The sequence below is a fragment of the Tarenaya hassleriana genome, unplaced genomic scaffold (assembly GCF_000463585.1).
Source record: "Tarenaya hassleriana unplaced genomic scaffold, ASM46358v1 Cleome30, whole genome shotgun sequence".
Taxonomy (NCBI): domain Eukaryota; kingdom Viridiplantae; phylum Streptophyta; class Magnoliopsida; order Brassicales; family Cleomaceae; genus Tarenaya; species Tarenaya hassleriana.
Window position 1 is genome coordinate 1,371 of NW_010966178.1, and position 14,176 is coordinate 15,546.

Genomic DNA, 14,176 nt, shown 5'->3' on the forward strand with positions numbered 1-14,176 from the left:
GATACTCTAAGCGCAATTATAACTTAAAAGTAAATAATTTATCTCTCTTTCTCCAAAACTGTTGGAATCAAATATTTTTTTATTTTATAATATTCATACTTTTTAAAGTTATTAAGGACAATAAATCAAAACGGGGGAGGCCCATCTGCTCTTTAAATCATTGCTCTCTTTACTGTAAAATATCTTCGTCCATTTCCCCCGAAACTTTATACCTTCCATATATATCTCTCTTATAAACTTTTAATTTTTAGGACTTTTTTGTAGTTTGTCATATATAATAACAAAAAAAATGATAATAATATGTTCATTATGTTTAGTAATTTACATAATATGCCCAAAATTTGTGTATTTAGTTAATTTCAATGTACTGTGATTTTTCACCTTGTCACGCGTACTAAAGTTGTTTATTATTATTATTTTTATTATTATTTTTATTATTATTATTATTATTATTATATGAATGTTATCTTTTGCCTACTTGTGTGATTCTACTATATTCGTAGCCAATGGTGGATACATTCATTGTGATAAAGATGATTTGAAAAGAAAAAAAAAAGAAATTAAGAGGAAAAAGAAAGACTAAAAGGCAAAAAACAACAAAGGAACTCAATCTTGCAACCAAAAGCACGTCATTGTCAAAGACACTGTTGTTTTTTGTTGTGTGTTGTGTAATGGAACTGCTCAACTCACAAAAGCCACACAAGATCTGATCTTATGTGTGCAAACATGATCTTTCACATGCTGCCAACCCCAGAATTCGAATCTCTCTCTCTCTCTCTCTCTCTCTCTCTCTCTCTCTCTTCTTTGGTACAATTTGAGAAGCTTGTGTGGAGATAACCACAAGCCAACGTGTTATAAAACCCTTATCACGCCTTCCACCACAAGCTCCTCCATCATTGTAAACATCGCTTCTAAAAAGCCTCTCTCTCTCTCTCTCTCTCTCTCTCTCTCTCTCTCTCTATCTCTCTCTCTCTCTCTCCCGTGATCTACAAGAATGGTAAGTGTAAATGAACTCGGAGGTTTTTGTTCTTACCGTGTTGTTGTTTCGCAATGTTCTTGATTTGTTGTTGTTTTGTTTTCTTATGTTCTTGTAAAGGTTCTTGTCTCTTCCACTGGCGAAAAGGATGGCTCCTCGAATACCCGTGGAAACCCCGCCGACAAGTCCAAGCCCGGCGGTGGGCTCGCCGCCGGTCTCATCTTAGGTTGTCCGGCCGACACGTGATGCATAAAAATGAACTAAATAAACCGAAAACATAGTACTCTGCAACGAATCTTTGACGTTCTTGTTAGCGGAAATGGAGTGTTTTTCTGACACTAACTGGTGGTGGGTTTCTTCTTGCAGGGAGTGAGCTGTCGGAGAGGATATGTGTGATGGGGATATCGATGAATCTGGTGACGTATCTCGTCGGAGATCTGCATATATCGTCGGCCAAATCTGCGACCATCGTGACCAATTTCATGGGAACCCTGAACCTACTCGGCCTGCTCGGTGGGTTCTTGGCCGACGCGAAACTCGGCCGCTACAAGACGGTCGCCATCTCTGCCTCTGTCACTGCTCTGGTCAGATCGATGGTTACTTGCCCTTTTGTCACATTTGTTATGTAACCAGTCGGTCCAAAGATTTGAATCATTTTTAATCTTCTGAATCAGGGGGTAATACTCTTGACATTAGCCACAACGATCCCAAGCATGAGGCCACCGCCTTGCGACGATTTCAGGAGGCTTCACCATCAGTGCATTGAAGTCAGCGGTCACCAGCTCGTTCTTCTCTACGTAGCTCTGTACACCATCGCTCTCGGCGGCGGAGGAATCAAATCCAACGTCTCGGGTTTTGGGTCGGACCAGTTCGATTCGAGTAACCCTAAAGAAGAGAAAGCAATGATCTTCTTCTTCAACAGGTTCTACTTCTCAATCAGTATCGGCTCCCTATTCGCGGTCATTGCTCTCGTTTACGTTCAGGACAACGTCGGGAGAGGTTGGGGGTACGGGATATCGGCGGCCACTATGGTCATCGCGGCCGTGGTTTTGCTGTCCGGAACGAAGCTTTACCGTTTCAAGAAACCTAAGGGAAGTCCCTTCACTGTGATATGGAGGGTGGCTTTCTTGGCGTGGAAGAAAAGAAACCAGCGTTACCCTCCTCACCCCAGTCTCTTGAACGGCTACGACAATACCACGGTTCCACACACCGAGAGGCTCCGGTGAGTTTAATCTTCGATCGGGTGAAAAAAGAAGTAGTAAAATTGATGTATCTTTCTCATGTTCGTGGCTCTGAATGTGCAGGTGTCTGGACAAGGCAGCAATTCTCGACGAGACATGTGTTTCGAACGAAAGCAAGAACGATCAATGGATCGTTTCGACAGTTACGCAGGTTGAGGAAGTGAAGCTTGTCCTGAAGCTGATACCCATATGGTCGACCTGCATTCTCTTCTGGACGATCTACTCCCAAATGACGACGTTCACGGTCGAACAGGCCACATTCATGGACCGAAAACTCGGGTCATTCACCGTTCCGGCCGGCTCGTTTTCCGCATTCCTCATCCTCACCATTCTCCTCTTCACCTCCTTAAACGAAAGACTGTTCGTGCCGTTAGCCCATAAGATCACAGGCAAGCCTCAAGGAATCACAAGCCTTCAGAGAATCGGCATAGGGCTCGTCTTCTCCATGGCCGCCATGGCAGTAGCTGCAGTCATAGAGAAGAAGAGACGTGTATCGGCCGTCGACAACGGGACCCACATGAGCGCGTTCTGGTTAGTGCCTCAGTATTTTCTCGTAGGTGCAGGAGAGGCGTTTGCTTACGTCGGCCAGCTCGAGTTTTTCATAAGGGAAGCGCCCGAGAGGATGAAATCGATGAGCACCGGACTGTTTCTGAGCACGATCTCGATGGGATTCTTCGTCAGTAGCTTGCTCGTTTCGCTTGTGGATAAGGTCACGGACAAGAGCTGGCTGAGGAGCAACCTTAACCGAGCGAAACTGAACTACTTCTACTGGCTCCTGGTCGTGTTGGGAGCTTTCAACTTCGTCATCTTCCTCGTTTTCGCCATGAGACATCAGTACAAAACACAGGTGGGCATTGCCGAGATCGATGAATTTGTCGAGAAGGAGACGAAAGGAATCGGAAATGGAGTTCTTGAAGAGAAGACGACGAGAAAAAGCTCTGAGTATGAGCTTAAGGACATGCCCTGAAACAGATCTGCAGTTTCTGCAACTGGATTTGGTCGGAAAAGACAGTTACTTGTCGTGTAAGAAAAGAAAAAAAAAATGTTTGGTTTGAAGTTGTTGTTGATTTGTATTAATACAAGGTTTAGTATATGGTTTGATTTGTAATTTCTGAGAAATTATGCAGAGTGAAAAATAGAAATTCAGCACATGGAAAAAGCCTTTGATGCAGCAAATTCGCCATTTAACGGTCCATTATATAGTTTTATTTTCACATTTTTATTGCTACTTGTTTTAATCCATAAATTATGCTTTTTGGTTATTTTCCTTCTCTTTTTAGGTTTTGATTTCAATGTTTAAGAGAATTGAAGTGTTGACCCATCGCCTTTGACTGGTCTGATTGGTCAACGGTCAGTGTAGAATCATATTTGTAGCCATGGATTGGTCGGGCTCTCAAGTCTAGGTGTTCTTATTCATTTGTGATATCTAAAATTTGGAAAGTATTTTAAAAAATAAAATCAGTGACATACGAAACATAAGCAAAATGCTTTGAAAAACCTTATGATAAATGGAAATGGATCTCTAAATTTATGTGAAATGCCCACTAAATATACATTCTTATTTAAATATCTAACTGGATCCTATTATTAAATAATACTCTGTTTTTTTCAGTTTAGTATTTAATCTTCAGAAATATATAAATTATTCCAAACAAATGCAAAAAAAAAAAAATCCTCTTCTTTTTGTGCTGGAGAAATTGCTGACGTCATGATACCGGGACTTAATTACAAATTCACCATCCGCTGCTTGAGGACCATACATATATCCTCCGTCATATTAGGGGCAAAAGTGTAAATTTATCTCACTCGCCGTTCTGTCAAATCGTCCCCTGGTATTGCTTTTCCTCCGTTTTGTTGTTCACCGTTTTTTTTTTTGAATTTCTTATTTATTCTCATTATTTAAATTATTTTTTCTTGTTCCGTCTGTTATATTCTGAATCCAAGCAAAGATAAAAAAGCATAGATTAGAGGGAAAATCCACGGCGAGGGGGAGAGAGATTTTCTTTTCCTATTTTTGTTCATTACAACGTTAATCTGTCTATCGTGTTCTGTTTCTCTACATTTTCTTTCTGGATTTCGTCGTTTTTCCTCCCTCCCTCCCTCGCTCGGTCGATTCAATTCTGGGAGGAAAAAAAGAGCCTTTTTTTTCTCTGGGTTTATGAACAAATCCTTCTTTTTGGAGCTCGGCTTTCTAGGGTTCCTCCGGCTTTGTGTCTGTCTGGTGCCCAGATCTTTATCTGCTCATCCGCGAAATGTAAGCTGTTCTCGTTTGCTAATTCGCCTCTTATCTCTTTAATTGACTCGCCAGCTTTAGCTTGCTCTTTTTCGATGGATTTTTCCCTTCATGGTTCTGTTTGTGCCTTCGATTTTGAATTCGGGTTCATCCGCATGCAGGACCTTTCGATGTATCGGCATTAGGGTTTGTTTCGGAATCAAATCTCAGCGTATACCCTTGCGCTGAGACGATAAAGTTCGGGGATTTGTGTTTTTTGAGCTTAATTTAGCGGATACGGATTGATTCTCGTAGAGCGAGGGAGAAGGGCAGGGCGAGGGCTAGGGTTTCTGTAAATATGATCAAGCAGATATTTGGGAAATTGCCCAGAAAACCTTCGAAACCATCAAACAATGACTCGAATGGAGAGGGAGGGATTAATTCTTTGAGCTCATATTACAGTCCCAATTCGGGTACCATCCCGTCGAAACCTTCTTCGGCGTCTTCAAAATCATCTACTTCTGGTTCACGTTATGCCAATGGGGCTCTTGCTCCTACCTCGTTGAACGCCAACAGGACCAATCAAGGGAAGAAGCCTTTAGGTGATTCTGTTCAAGCTGGCCCTTTTCTCCCTTTTGCTGTGTACGAGGCTTTGCCCAGCTTTAGGGAAGTTCCTGTCTCAGAGAAACCGAATCTCTTCATCAGGAAGCTGCAAATGTGTTGCGTCTTGTTTGATTTCAGTGACCCGTCGAAGAACCCTAGAGAGAAAGAGATAAAGCGGCAGACGCTGCTCGAGCTAGATGACTATATCACGGTGGTTTCAGTGAAGTTCAATGATGTTGCAATGCAGGAGATCATAAGGATGGTGGGGTTTAATCTGTTCCGGACGTTTCCTTCTCAAAATCCCGACAGCAAAATTCTTGAAATGTTTGATATGGACGAGGACGAACCTGCATTGGAGCCAGCTTGGCCTCATCTACAAGTTGTCTACGAGCTTCTGCTTAGATTCGTGGCTTCGCCTATGACAGATGCAAAGCTTGCAAAGAGATACATCGACCATTCATTTGTCTTGAGGCTATTAGATCTCTTTGATTCTGAAGACCAAAGAGAGAGGGAGTATCTAAAGACCATTCTGCACCGGATATATGGGAAGTTCATGGTGCACCGTCCTTATATCAGGAAGGCCATAAACAACATCTTCTACCGATTCATTTTCGAGACGGAGAAACACAATGGCATTGCAGAGTTGCTTGAGATTCTTGGAAGTATAATAAACGGGTTTGCTTTGCCGCTGAAGGAAGAGCACAAGCTCTTCCTTGTCCGAGCCTTGATCCCTCTCCACAAGCCTAAGTGTGCATCGGTCTACCACCAACAGCTTTCTTATTGCATCGTTCAGTTTGTAGAGAAAGATTTCAAGCTTGCTGATACCGTTATTAGAGGCCTTTTAAAATACTGGCCTGTTACTAACAGTACAAAGGAAGTTATGTTCTTGGGGGAATTGGAAGAAGTCTTGGAAGCAACACAAGCAGCTGAGTTTCAGCGTTGTATGGTGCCTTTGTTCCGCCAAATCGGTCATTGCCTCAACAGTTCACATTTTCAGGTGCGGCCCTTTGCTTTTGTCCCATAATACCGCAATACGGAAATTTTACCTATCCAAAACTTCGTTTTTTTTATTGTTGGGTGATGTACATTGAGATGTTTCCTCTCGCCCATTTGTTCAGTTCACTGATATAGGATAGGACGTGAATGGATTCCGAGTGATGGGCACCGAACCTGTCTTTAGAATAAAGTTTGAATCTTTGCGAGATGTATATGGTCGAAGCATGAACTGGTTCATACACAAGATTGCTTCTTTTGTCAGGTTGCTGAAAGGGCATTGTTTCTGTGGAACAACGACCACGTAAGGAATCTGATAACGCAGAACCATAAAGTGGTAATGCCCATAATCTTGCCGGCTCTGGAGAGAAACACGCGAGGGCACTGGAACCAAGCCGTTCAAAGTCTAACACTGAACGTGAGAAAGGTGTTCTGCGACACGGACCAGGCCCTGTTCGACGAGTGCTTGGCCAAGTTCCAAGAAGACGAAACGAAGGAGAAGGAGGTCGAGACAAGACGGGAGACGACGTGGAAGCGTTTGGAAGAGTTAGCTGTCTCGACCGAGGCAGTGCCCGTCCCGAGATTCACGTCTTTGGTCGGGTTTAATGGCGTGAGTCCAAAGGGGAATTCTGTCTCTGGCAGTTGAAAAGCCAAAAAAAAAGAAGGGAAGATAGGGTTTGATGATCCAAACAGAGAAGGGGAAAGCCAGAGAGATACGAGAGTGGTGTTGGGAGAGAAAGGGGGAGAAGGTGACACTTTTGGGGAGTTTTCTTTGGTTCATTTGTTAGTTATTTGGTTCATCGTTTTTCTTTTATCTCTTTGTCTTCTTCCTCGGTTGCAGGAGGAGTGGAGAAACATATGTCCTGTAAGAGAAAACGGTCTATATATATATATATATATATATGTATTTACATATTGATATGGTTATTGAGACTATAATAGTAATTTTTATTTGTACAATTTCTCTCTCTCTCTCTCTCTGCTATTGTATGTAAAAAAAATATTTGCAGATTTGATGTTTTCTTTGAAAATAGATTGAAATATATATATAGATATATATAAATCATTGGAAAATCACGTGTCATTAGAAAAGTCAACATTGAATTCTAATGGTATTTTTCAAATAAAGACTTGCCCCGTTACTTATATATTCAAATAAAGCATGTTTGCTGTGTACGTATATATTCAAATAAAAATTTAATTGTAAATATATTTCCTTTTATCATCGTTCAGTTACCAATAATAATGATGACTATTTTAAAAAAAAAATAAAAGACAAGTCAAACATCAAATAGATAAGATTCTTATTTAATCTTTTTTTTTTATAAATATAGATTTGAAGTTGAATCCAAATCAAATACTAAACAAATCATAGAAATCTGACATCGATCGGTTTCCATCGATTAGTTTTTCATATTATTTCGACAATTCATATTATCCATAATTAGATATATTCATGTTTAAGATATACATGGTTTCAAGAGTTATGATATGATTAATATTCCTTTTCCTGACATGATTATTGTTTTTAATTTCTCATGTCTATATATACATGACCGTGCGGACCAAGTTATAGAAATAATCAAAGAAAAACGAATTAAAAAAAAAGGAAATTAGAAAATCCGAAGGAGAGAAGGAAAACGCACGAGGGCTTGACTTATATAAGAAACCCTACTTACGTTTTCAGGTACAGAGCTCTACTTCCACTAAACTCTCACCATGGGACCGAGTCACGCAGACGGCAACGCCACCGAGAACGGGTCAGGCCCCGAGTCATCACAACTCAGTCACACAGACAGCAACACCACCGAGAACGGGTCAGGCCCCGAGTCAGCACAACTCAATCACACGGACAGCAACACCAGCACCACCGAGAACGGGTCAGGCCCCGAGTCAGCACAACTCAATCACATAGACAACAACACCACCGGGAACGGGTCAGGCCCCGAGTCAGCACAACTCAATCACATAGAAAACAACAACAACACCGAGAACGGGTCAGGCCCCGAGTCAGCACAACTCAGTCACACAGACAGCAACATCACCACTGAGAACGGGTCAAGCCCCGAGTCAGCACAACTCAATCACACAGACAACAGTAGCACCACCGAGAACGGGTCAAGCCCAGAGTCATCGCAACCCGGACCTCACGAACCGCCTTTGGCCGTCGAGTTCGTGGAGGAGATTCTACATTACCAATTCAAGGAAAAGCATTTGTTACAAGAAGCGTTCACGCACGCGTCTTACGGCGAGAGCGTTTCCTACGAGCGATTGGAGTATATCGGCGATTCGGTTCTGAATCTGCTGATAACGAAAGAGTTCTTCTCCATGTACCCGGAATTGCCACCGGGTTTGTTGACTCGGCGCGGAGCCGCTAACGTCGACACGGAGAAGCTGGCTCGAGTGGCTGTAAAACACGGATTGTACCGCTTTCTGCGCCACAAAAAACCTTTACTTGAGGATCAAGTAAGAAAAAAAACCCTAACCCTAATCATTGTTTTCTTTGCCATTTTGCTGTAAAGAATTGTGTATCTCTATGTATATAAACGACTCTTCTCATATTAATTAACAGGTCAAAGAATTCTCCGAAGCGATCGAAGAATATCCATTGCACTCACATGGACTAATTAGGGTTCCAAAAGCTCTAGCCGACATCGTAGAATCCACCGTCGGAGCTCTTTTCCTCGATTGCAATTCTATCGACACTGTTTGGGAGGTACATACATACATACATATATATATATATATATTCACTATGTATTCCCTTTTAATAATTTCTAGACTTTCAACTAATTACGAATTATATATGCATACATGCAATAATATATACAAGGGTGTAAAGAATCCATTTTCTAAACGAGTAAAAGAAATTATATAACTCAGCTCGTTTAAAAATTAATTAGTTGATCGTGAATTGGATCACGTAAGTAATATATATGTATTTTATAATCGTAATGTGGGGTTATATATATATATTCTAATTTATTTTTAAAACATAAATATATGTGTAGGTGTTTAAGCCATTGTTGGAGCCAATAATATACGTGGAGAAATTGAGGAACCATCCGAAGGCGGAGCTGCATGAGAAGTGTCAGAAGTGCAATCTGAAACTGAGATTCCAAGACACGTGGGAAAAGAACAGAGAGATCGTTGTCTTCATCGACGATCGTCTGGTCGGGAGAGGCTCTCATCATCTCAAGAAGGAGAGCGCTCGTAATATTGCCGCCAAAAATGCTCTTGATCGTTTCCCCGATTTTTTCGACGATAAATTATTGCTCATTGACTCGGTTCTTTGCCAATTCCGGCCTGATATTAAATAAATATTTTGTATCTTGTATTTTTTATCAATAATTTTATGGAATATATACAAGTCTCGATTTTGCAACAATCTCGTTTCTTTTTTTCATAATTTGTTTAAACTAACGTTTTCAAATATTGGAATTGAAGACCGAAATTTTCTATAATGTTTGCCTATATATATATATATATATCAATTGTACACTACGAATTATTTTAATTATAATAATCGAATGAGTTTAAATAAATTTTTATTTCCATAAAAATAATTTTAAATATAATAAGAAAATCTCAAATAAAAATAATATGTAAATTCAAATTGATTATAAATTTCAATATATATATATATGTTTATATTTATGTGTGTGTGTGTTATTTACTATTTAGGGTGGAGGAAAAACGTGCTCCTTTTTTGTTGTAATTGGGCTTTAAAGATTCTAATGGGCCCTACATGGATTTCATGAGAGGCCCAGAACATTCCTGACCTTTTTTTGGACCGATTTATAGATAATATATATATGCATATGTAAAAAATCAAGGAATATCATCGATTTGTTTTCTTGATTCTTGTCGAACAGGAAAACACACTCTTTTTCTTTTTACTAAAGGCGAAAACTTCGATTTGATCTGGGTTTTCTGAATCCAGATTCGATTCCTAATCGGGAGAGAGATTATTTCTTCTTCTTTTTTTTATTATTATTATTGAGGAGATGGATTTTGAGCTGAGATCGGCGAGGGAGAAGCTGGAGAGAGAGCAGAGGGAGAGGAAAGAGAGGGCGAAATTGAAGCTTGAGCGGGAGAGGAAAGCTAAGGAGGAAGCGAGGAGGCAACGCGACGCCATCGAAGCTGCTCAGAGAGCTCGGAGACTAGACGCCGTTGAAGCTCAGCTCAAGGTCTAGCTTACAATTTTTTTTTTTCCGTTCGTTATTGAGTTTCTCTCATTCAACGTGTTCCAAACCCATCTATGGAGATTGGTCGAAAGCGAGTATAAGATTGTGTGCGAAGAAAGGTAGCCATAGATGAAACCCTAGTCTTACAGAAGATGGCATTGGAATCCGATTTCGCCCAAAAAATCCCCAAATTTTGATAACACCCTTAGCGATTTTGAATTCGATTTGATGCATTGGCCTTGAATCATTCCTCAGGGCTGGTAGAAAGTTGCTGTCGGATCCGTATCACGACTGGATTTAGCTTCTGTGGAAGAATTGTGTTAGTATGTGATTTTGACCTTTGTGTTAATCAATGGCTTATTGCTTAGGCTCTATAAGATTTTGGAAATAGTAATACTGTAAACAAGAAAGAAATTACCAAAAGGGTTTTATGGTAGACAGAAATCAGCAATTATCTTCTTTGTTGATTTGATGAAAGACTCAAGGGTTCTGTCTCTTAATGTGATCTATATAGTGACAATTGCTTGTTCCTGTCTTCAGGCTGAACAACATGCCCAAGAAACTCTTATCGCTGGGGAAGGGATAGTGTTTGAGCATATCTTGCAAGCTGTCCCCTTTCAAGGAAATGGAGACAAGATAAAACTGCCTCCGTCGTGTTTCACTGAGTTGTCTGATCAAGGAGCTTTCGATAAAGGTCCTTTGTACTTTCGACTATCTGTAATTCACCATGGGACTCCAGTTAACGAGGAGGATGGTAAAAAGGATGGTATTAGGACCACTCATTGCGGTGTTCTTGAGTTCACTGCTGAAGACGGTACTGTTGGGCTTCCCCCACATGTTTGGAGTAACTTGTTTTCAACTCATGCTCCCGCTGATTCTCCTCTGGTCCAAATTCGTTATGTCCGATTGCCGAAAGGTGGGTATGCAAAACTTCAGCCCGGTGACGTTGGTTTCTCGGATTTGCCTAACCACAAAGCTATCCTCGAAACAATTCTCCGGCAACATGCTACCCTTTCTCTAGACGATGTTCTCACTGTAAGTTACGGACAGCTATCTTACAAGCTACGGGTTCTTGAGCTTAAACCTGCCTCGAGCATTTCGGTTTTGGATACAGATATCGAGGTTGATATAGTGAGTCCCGACATTGTTTCAGATAAACCGAATCAGCATGTTTTGATACCGCTTCATTTTGGAAAGCCTGAATCTGGAACAGTTGGGGAAGGTCAATATGTGTACTATAAGTTCTCCATCGATAATACTACAGCGGACAAGGTACTATCTGGAAATGTCAAAGTCGTTGTACAGATAGACGTGGAGAAGGATGGTGGGGATACCGATCTCTATGTATCGAGACACCCGATTCTATTCCCGTCCCTTCATCAGCATGAGTGGTCCTCTCACGATATGGGCTCCAAGACCTTGATCCTGGGGTCAAAGGAGAAAGTTTTGAGTCCAGGCACTTACAGTATCGGTGTCTATGGCTTTAAAGGAACAGTCACATATCGGGTTTCAGTGTTCGTCCAAGAAAACAACGATTACACTAAGGTTGGCCAAAGAGCAACATCATCATCATCATCGTATTCATCCGATGTCGATACAGTAGAATGCAGGAACTGTAAGCATTCTATTCCCTGCAGAAGCATCGCATTGCATGAAGCGTATTGTAGTAGACATAACGTCGTTTGTCACCATCCCGGCTGTGGAGTCGTTCTTAGAGTCGACGAGGCAAAGAACCATGTGCATTGCGAGAAGTGCGGCCAGGCACTGCAGCTAGCTGAGATGGAGAAACACTTGAAAGTCTTCCACGAGCCGCTTTCATGTGGATGCGGAATTCTGCTCGAGAAGGAGCAGATGGTAACGAAATTTCCGGCCCTGACCCGTGAATCCTCTCATCCTTTTTACTATTTTTCCGTATAAAAGTTTCATTTTTTGGACAGGTTCGACACCAAGCATCGGAGTGTCCCTTGCGGCTAATCACGTGCCGGTTCTGTGGGGACATGGTCCAGGCCGGTGTCTCGGCAGCAGACGCAAGAGACAGGCTGAGGGGGCTGTCGGAGCACGAGAGCATGTGCGGTTCGAGAACTGCACCGTGTGACTCGTGTGGTCGGTCGGTGATGTTGAAGGACATGGACATTCACCAGATTGCTGTCCATGGCAAGACCAGCTAGTTTTTCACTTGTAATGTCCAAGAAGGGAAGAAGAAAGCCTCTTGCTCCGTCTCTGGAGCAAAAAAACATTGTTCTGAACTGAAACTTCTTGTAATGCCGCCTATGTTTGTCACTGTCTGAACAGAGAAACATTCATTGGTACATCCAATATATATATATATATATATATATATATATCAAATTTGATTCCTAAAGACATGAAATTGTCAAAAAGCCTCTATGCCTTTTTCATTATCCCCACCTAACCTCACTTCTGCTTTTGTTGAATACCCAAAAAAGTTTTTTTTTCCTTGACTCTCTCTATAACTACTTTCTGACACACCTGTCTCATTTTTCATGTTTTTTTTTGAAAATGTTTAAAAAAATCATACTAGAATGTTTTTTGTTCATATAAAAAGAGAAAAAAAGTATATGTTACCAAATAAAGTTTTTGTCCAAACAAGAAGCTTTTCTGGTTTCTGTCATTTATTGTTTTTCAAAAAGGAATCCATAATTGAAAGCTTTTTAATTATTTCACTTAAAACCAAAAGATTTTGTTCCACATGCATGCATGCATATTGCATTATGTACATCGTGTTTCCTATGGTGCAACGGAATAATAAATGATGATTCCACTAACGGGCAAAAAAAAAAAGTTGACAGAGATCGTTTTTCAAAGGGCAGACGAATAAATAAATAAATACGAATAAAGCGACAGAGAGAGGAAAAATATTAAATAAAATAAAGAAATATAGCCGTTATGATACCTGGCCACGCCGACAAGACAACGTTATGGTACTCCTCCATTTGTAATAGCAACAGACGAAACGGAACAAATAAATTACAAGAATCGGTCGGATTCTTTAATCTTAAAGTCTCTTTAATTACGAAAACATGCCCATTAAGAAAACGTTTTGCCAGTTGCCACTCAGGTTTCCTTACCGCTGCTCTTAATATTTTATTTTATTTATTTATTTTAATTTGATTACATTTGCTCGCTGATGCGAAAAGGGTATGAATCAGCACAAATCTTACTTCATTTGATCTTCGGACCGATCCCCGAAGATACCCACAAGATAAAGTTTTGATTTTTTTTTTAATGACTTTCCTTCTTCCTCTGATCCGCGACCCTCCTCCGTCTTCTGCTGCTGTTTCGCCTTCTTCACTGTCTTCTTCCTCTTCTTCTTCTTCTGTCTCCGTCGATTCTGGTTGACTTCTGAGAAGATTTGTCGCTCGAAGGTAATGGAACTGAATCTGGGTTTAGTTCAAAGCTCTCTTCTCCATGTCAAGTTTTGGTCTTTTCTTGCGAATTTGTTTGTGAAGAGACAATGACTGACTAAGACCGAACGATTCCGGTTTCCATCTGTTTGGTTTCTGGGTAAATGAGCAGAAAATGGTGGGAAAAGGAGTGAAATTTTTGTCTGATTTATTGGAATCTGCTTGGTTAGAATGTTCAGATGCCCAATTCCAGATTCTGGATCTGTCTTCCCTTTTCCTCCGTGGCCTTTTTCAGACGCGAATTTCATGGGAAAAAAAAGGATAAATCTTTTCAAATAAATTTTCTGATTGCTTGACAACTGAAAGCATTACTTGTTTTAGTTATTTGTTTGTTTCTTCCGTTCTGTTTCTCAGTGGAAATCTTAGATTCTAAGCAAAGATATTGTTTTGTAAGAACGCAGAACTATGAAGATCATCAATCTGGATTTCATATTTTTCCCCTTTTCATGAATCCAAAACACCAATTTCTTAGTTCATATCAGTCGTATTTGTGCTAAACTCTATGTATGCCATCTTCATTCAATCAAAATACGCTCTTC

General features: G+C 40.6%; 5 protein-coding genes and 1 long non-coding RNA gene across 6 annotated transcripts in view; 5 read left to right on the plus strand and 1 right to left on the minus strand.

The window, feature by feature from the left end:
• Positions 1–809: 809 nt before the first annotated feature.
• LOC104820216 (protein NRT1/ PTR FAMILY 6.4) lies at positions 810–3,405 on the plus strand. Its single transcript, XM_010550584.2, has 5 exons — positions 810–997; positions 1,097–1,202; positions 1,343–1,560; positions 1,651–2,198; positions 2,281–3,405. Exons 1-5 carry the CDS (start codon positions 995–997, stop codon positions 3,182–3,184), a joined length of 1,779 nt encoding a protein of 592 aa, XP_010548886.1. The 5' UTR covers positions 810–994; the 3' UTR covers positions 3,185–3,405.
• Positions 3,406–4,104: 699 nt separating this feature from the next.
• On the plus strand, positions 4,105–6,952 carry LOC104820217 (serine/threonine protein phosphatase 2A 59 kDa regulatory subunit B' gamma isoform-like). The gene is made up of 3 exons (XM_010550585.2): positions 4,105–4,471; positions 4,612–6,029; positions 6,291–6,952. The coding sequence occupies exons 2-3, from the start codon at positions 4,788–4,790 to the stop codon at positions 6,669–6,671; spliced, it is 1,623 nt and encodes a 540-aa protein (XP_010548887.1). The 5' UTR covers positions 4,105–4,471; positions 4,612–4,787; the 3' UTR covers positions 6,672–6,952.
• Positions 6,953–7,744: 792 nt separating this feature from the next.
• On the plus strand, positions 7,745–9,345 carry LOC104820426 (ribonuclease 3-like protein 3). The gene is made up of 3 exons (XM_010550870.1): positions 7,745–8,491; positions 8,598–8,741; positions 9,037–9,345. The coding sequence occupies exons 1-3, from the start codon at positions 7,745–7,747 to the stop codon at positions 9,343–9,345; spliced, it is 1,200 nt and encodes a 399-aa protein (XP_010549172.1).
• Positions 9,346–9,874: 529 nt separating this feature from the next.
• Positions 9,875–12,521, plus strand: LOC104820219. Its single transcript, XM_010550586.1, has 3 exons — positions 9,875–10,215; positions 10,753–12,066; positions 12,150–12,521. Exons 1-3 carry the CDS (start codon positions 10,033–10,035, stop codon positions 12,378–12,380), a joined length of 1,728 nt encoding a protein of 575 aa, XP_010548888.1. The 5' UTR covers positions 9,875–10,032; the 3' UTR covers positions 12,381–12,521.
• LOC104820218 lies at positions 10,229–10,745 on the minus strand. Its single transcript, XR_772912.1, has 2 exons — positions 10,631–10,745; positions 10,229–10,516 (listed from the first exon to the last, which is right to left on the minus strand). It is a non-coding gene; the product is annotated as an uncharacterized LOC104820218 (long non-coding RNA).
• A 726-nt stretch (positions 12,522–13,247) lies between the features above and the next one.
• Positions 13,248–14,176, plus strand: part of LOC104820220 (CSC1-like protein At3g21620) — a 5,072-nt gene continuing 4,143 nt past the window's right edge. The window contains exon 1 of the mRNA XM_010550587.2: positions 13,248–13,598. The gene's annotated coding sequence lies outside the window, so the exon portion shown is untranslated. The remainder of the gene's footprint in view (positions 13,599–14,176) is intronic.